Source organism: Phytophthora infestans, genomic scaffold (assembly GCF_000142945.1).
Source record: "Phytophthora infestans T30-4 supercont1.34 genomic scaffold, whole genome shotgun sequence".
Lineage (NCBI taxonomy): Eukaryota > Oomycota > Peronosporomycetes > Peronosporales > Peronosporaceae > Phytophthora > Phytophthora infestans.
The window spans coordinates 1,211,603-1,216,665 of record NW_003303725.1 but is presented as its reverse complement, the minus strand read 5'-3'; the positions used below and the strand labels follow the sequence as shown (position 1 = coordinate 1,216,665).

Sequence of the window (5,063 nt, the reverse complement as noted above, 5' to 3'; positions counted from 1 at the left end):
GCTCGTTACGCAGTGCGTATTATAGTGGATTATTACAGCCCGTATGCTCCGCTTGTTGCGGGTCAATGCGGGGGCGACATGCCCATGTACCCCGCTTATAACGGGCTCAATATACAATGCTTATCATTGTGGGCGCATTTACAACCCAAATGCGCCGCTTATAGCGGGATCAATACGCAGTGCGTATGGTTTGAAGTCTAGGGAGGTTTTCCTCTAGCTCAATATCGCGGGGCAGACGTCCTGCTTAACGCACGCAGCACGTTAGCTGGCATAGAAGGCAACATGGCCTTGAGGTGCCGGTGGCACATGGTAGACTCCCGTGCGTCCTCTTGTCGGCGTCGAGTTCATGCCCTGTTAAGCCATGTGACGCTCTGCGTTTGAGCCGCCCTTATTTGTAGGAAGGGTCGGGCTTATAACTTGTTGGCTTGCCGCGTCAGCTCGCCTCCTATCCGTCATCTGTCCTCTGGCGAAACGTTGGGGTCTTAACCTGTTGAGCCAGGTGGCGCTTTGCGTTTGAGCGTTGGGCTCATAACCTGTTGGAGGGATGATTTGCGCAGAGTTGTTAGGGCAGCACAGAATGGAGTGAGGACAAAAGAAGAGTGGTCTAGGCGGCCATAGTGGAGAGGAAGTCTCGAGTGTAGGAGGAGAAGACGCTTGTGTTGGACTTGGTAAAGGAGAAGACACTTGTGTTGGACTTGGTAAAAGAAGAAGTGATGAATTATAGAGTCTGGTGTTCTGGAGGGGAGTTACTCTCCACCAACCAGTCCAGTTATTTACGATTTCTCTATATGAAATAGCACAATTATATTCCACTAGATAGTCATCATCACATCGGAGATGCTTACTTCAACACTTTTGACAAACGTTTGACACGTTCTGACGTTTTCCCATTCACATAATTTGTGGTTGGCAGAAGTTTGATAAAAAGAGCGACCCGGAGCATGAATTAAATTTTATTTTGATGGCGATGGCGGTGGGAGCGGTTAAGTTGGATAGGCCGACGGCATCAGTGCGTAATCTAGTGGACAGCTGGTGAGCGAGTGTGGAGCGGTCGTGGTGGCGGCGGCGACGGTGGCACTGGTGGTGGGCGAGCGAGCGTGAAGGACGAGCGGCACGACGGCGGTGAGCGAGTGTGGAGCGGCAGCGGGTGATAACGAGCCATCGCGATTCGGGTGGGTATATGGGAGGGCGAGGCGCCGTTGATATTGATGGCCAAGTTATACGTGTTCGGCGCGATCCTTACAGCGTGGCGGTGTAGTGTGGGCGACGGTTCGATGTGAATTCGTGGTGGATCTCTTGCAAGTTGGTAGAGTTGGATTGGTGCGGCGTGAGTACGTGCGCGATCTGTCCACCGTGGTCAGTTACCATCTCGAGAGCAGGAACTAGTACGTCGCGGAGGTGAGCTTGGAGCACTGGTGCTGGACAACGGGGACCTCGAGATCCTCGCAGACATGATCGTGGTGGTGGATGGCCAGACACGAGCAACCTGGCCAATCCGCTCTGAGTCAGGCGCTAACATCCTGCCGGAGAGCATCGACCAGTGCAAGGGCTACAGCGCATTCGCGGTTCTGCTGGACTCGCTGAACGTGGACCAGCCGGACGGAGGTGATGGATCTGATCTCGACTCTGGAGTTAGTGCACGAGGTGTGTGTAGTACCTGGTTCTTGTCCCTCCCTGTTACGTGCTGTCAGAGGCTGCTATGCTTGTGGCTTCGGACGAGAGCCATTTGAAGGATTACCTGAACAGCAACGCAGACAAGATGTCGCGCTCCCTCGCCGTGTCCAAGGTCGTCGTGAATGCTAAGGAGATCGAGTTCGACAGTTTGGCCAAGGACAGCGCCATATCCATCTACGCCACACGCCAAGCACGCCCGCGTACACTCTGGAGACGCCACACTGGTGGAGCCAGTCCAGCAACTGTTCGTGGGCACGATCAAGCAGCTAGCACCATCGCACAGGCGCTTAACGTCACGGGCCCGTTTACCACGTACTAACACCACACCCAGGCAATGGCCCGGGCTAACGACGTCAAGGCGATCAGGGGCATCCTGCGCGCCTGTATCGACTACGTGGACGTCAAGGCGCCGCTGTTCTCGTTCATGCGTCTGCACGGCGCTGGCCCGAGTATGGGTGTGGAGTTGGGTTCGACCGGTGAGATGGCCCGCTTCGGCACGGGCGTGCACGAGGCGCATCTGACGCGCTGCCGTGTGCCAGCTTCAGGATGTCCAAGGATACGGTGCTGATCTCGATCGGCAATTAGGACATCAAGCACGAGTTTGCGGAGGGAGCTCGGATCCTGCAGGAGCTGGTTTCGATGTGAAGTTGCGTCGCTGAATCAAATGCTGGCACGTAGTAGTTAAACTGAATGTTTGACTAGGATGCTTGTCCTTACATGTTTAGATATCTATTGACAATCAAACGCTGTAAGAAAAATATTTTAGTTGTACTGTAATTAAGTAGCCCATTAGCGGCGGGGTGTCAAACCCGCAAGTGTACAGCCTTCAAGCTGCAGTTTCATACTAGTACATGTAATGCTACGATGGCGCTGAAGCCTTGGTATGCTCGCTACAGCGGTCCGTCACAAATTGCAATTATCCAGCAAGTGCTCCTAACGTGCTAGATTTGTATTGCCCTTTATTCGATAAGACGCAATGATTCCTGACTGTTCCGGAAATCACTTGGAATGCTAAACACCTAGCCCTAGTGCGATGGGATTGGCTAAATCCATGAATTTTGGTTCATTTCTGTAATCTCATTGGAGCGCTCAATTATTAACCTTCTAAGAGGGCTCGGGTCTCCGGACCGAAGGGACTTATCCTTTTACAATAATTTGTTAATGAACTTTATTATCAGCTCAAGCCTTGACTATGCCTCAGACTGTGGATTCGCAGGCTTGGCCATTCAACACTGTTTTTGTCCCTCGTCCACGAAGATCTCGTCGTCGATGCGGCTGTAGCCGCACTTTTCGTAGAATCCTGTCTTGTCGACCAGCGCTGGCAGGATGAATAGGTCTACGCGGTCGCGGGTGTAGTCCTCCAAGGCGTTCATCACCACTGTGCCGTAACGCTTGCCACGACACTCAGACAACACTGCTACGCGACTGATCTTGGCTATGCGCTTGACGTCATCGACCAGCACACGTGCAGCCACCACCGCCTTGTTCTGCTCCACGTCTGTACCGATGAAGTGCAGAGCAGACGGATGGTCGTCATATTCGCCTTCCTCCTCGAAGGTGTCTTCGCGGATAAAAACTTGCATACGGATGGCACGGGCCTTCGCCCAGTCCTCGGGGGTCTTCACACAGGTCACCAGCAATGTCATTGCTTAGAGTAAAGTCGGGATGCCAAGTCTACGGTAAATTTGGAAATGACAAGTACGTGGCTCGGAGTTCATTTGCTGGTCAACAGCAACAATCATGAAGCGACGTACAATTTTGGCTTCCTGAAAGAAAGTGTCGATACCCTCGATAAGTAAATGACTACCTGGACAGCAATGATGCTCATCGAAACAATGAGCTGAAGAGTCACCTGACTTTCAGTTCACACCACTCAATTGTTACACTCTTCATGATTGCAGCGATATGGTACGTGTTACGAAGTGCATGAGGACATACCATTTTTATTTACCTCTGTACTCCTTCCTCAGATCCACTTACCAATGGTGGGGATCATTCTGTGTATGTTAAGGTGCTAAATCTCTCCTTTCCTGTGTAAACGTATATCCTTCTATTAAGGTGCACCTGCTTTATTAAATAAATTCCAGAAAACAGAAATACATGCCATCATTACAAAATAAATCATCAAATACGTTTTCCATCTTCCAATCTTGTTAAGAAGGTAAGAAACCAAACGCTCTTTGAACCGACTGACACAATAACCTTCACATCTAAAAGATGGAGTTCGCTTTGGAGCCCGAGTCCACCGAGTCCCTGCAGGCCACACTCGCTTTCATCGACGAAACTCTAGGCGACACGAGCCCCGTCCAGTTGCATTCGCCCATCACCCACGCGCAGTCGACCGACAGCGACGACTGGGAGACATCCCACCTGCTCGACGACTTCCTGACCGACATCTCCTCGGACGCGTCCTCTCACCTCGCGTTGCAGCAGATGTCGCCCTCATCCCAGTGCAGACACCGCCCAGCCCCATTGCCGGCCTCTCATTGACCTCTGTAGCTCAATTATTCGAGTCTTCAAGTCCTCGGAGCGCTGTTCCGACTCCCCCTTCGGCCGCAAGAAGCGACGCAGCTACAACCCGAACAAGGCACGCGAGGATCTCCAGCGAGAGTTGACGTATCTCCGTAGTGAAGCTGAGGAGCTTACATATAAGCTGCACCAGCTGCAGAGTCTTAAGGTCGCTAAGACCAAAGAAGGCTCCAGTGCCCGTCAGTTGACAGCTCAAACTAGAAATGATAGCAGCCCGTTTGTATGGGAGCAAACCTGCGCTCGCCAACTCGACTGTCGACTGAGATCCGAGCGTGAGAATGCTCATCTAAAAACGCTTTTGGAGGGCCAGATCCAGGTCGCTAACAGCCTCGAGAAGCTTCTGAACAAGCGCACGACGCTGTACCCATCGGAGTCCTCCGGCAGTAAACAGACCTCGCGTATTCACGTGTCGAGAACCGGCAACGAGGTGACCGACGCCGCCGTATTCGAGGAACTGGCTGATGGTGTCGCCGCGTCGTACCGTGAAGTGGAGCGTGTGTTCGCTTCCAGTGGCCTCGAACTATCGAACGTGACGTCACGTAAGGCCCAGATGCGCGACGATAAGAACCGCATGTTCCTGGAGATTTTCGACAGTAAAGTGCTGCCGTTCAGTATGCACGCTACAGGCGAAGCGTGGTGGCGTCGATGGAACCAGTTCAACCCGAACAGAGGCAGTTGCCATCGCTTGGAGAGCACGGACGACACGATTGTGGAACATTTCGGCATGGAGATGCGCGACTCGAAGGCCAAGACGAGCGCCAAGTTCTACGTGCAGCAGATTCTGCGTCGCTACGTCGAGGAAAACCGCGTCGTCGTCGTCTGGCAGTCGCACATTGAGCCGCTGGAGTTTTCACACAAGA

At 52.7% G+C, this 5,063-nt stretch overlaps 3 protein-coding genes across 3 annotated transcripts in view; 2 read left to right on the top strand and 1 right to left on the bottom strand.

Moving 5' to 3' along the window:
• Window positions 1-1,451: 1,451 nt before the first annotated feature.
• PITG_14482 (uncharacterized protein) lies at window positions 1,452-2,242 on the top strand (the record flags this gene model as incomplete). The annotated part of the gene is made up of 3 exons (XM_002898895.1): window positions 1,452-1,644; window positions 1,692-1,986; window positions 2,041-2,242. The coding sequence occupies 3 exons, from the start codon at window positions 1,452-1,454 to the stop codon at window positions 2,240-2,242; spliced, it is 690 nt and encodes a 229-aa protein (XP_002898941.1).
• A 658-nt stretch (window positions 2,243-2,900) lies between these two features.
• Window positions 2,901-3,320, bottom strand: PITG_14481 (acetyltransferase (GNAT) family, putative; the record flags this gene model as incomplete). The annotated part of the gene is made up of 1 exon (XM_002898894.1): window positions 2,901-3,320. The coding sequence occupies one exon, from the start codon at window positions 3,318-3,320 to the stop codon at window positions 2,901-2,903; it is 420 nt and encodes a 139-aa protein (XP_002898940.1).
• Window positions 3,321-3,579: 259 nt separating this feature from the next.
• The window catches only part of PITG_14480 (uncharacterized protein), a gene marked incomplete at both ends in the record, with an annotated part of 1,927 nt that continues 443 nt past the window's right edge, over window positions 3,580-5,063 (top strand). The window contains 3 exons of the mRNA XM_002898893.1: window positions 3,580-3,582; window positions 3,892-4,124; window positions 4,174-4,814. Coding sequence (XP_002898939.1) covers window positions 3,580-3,582; window positions 3,892-4,124; window positions 4,174-4,814 — 877 coding nt within the window. The remainder of the gene's footprint in view (window positions 3,583-3,891; window positions 4,125-4,173; window positions 4,815-5,063) is intronic.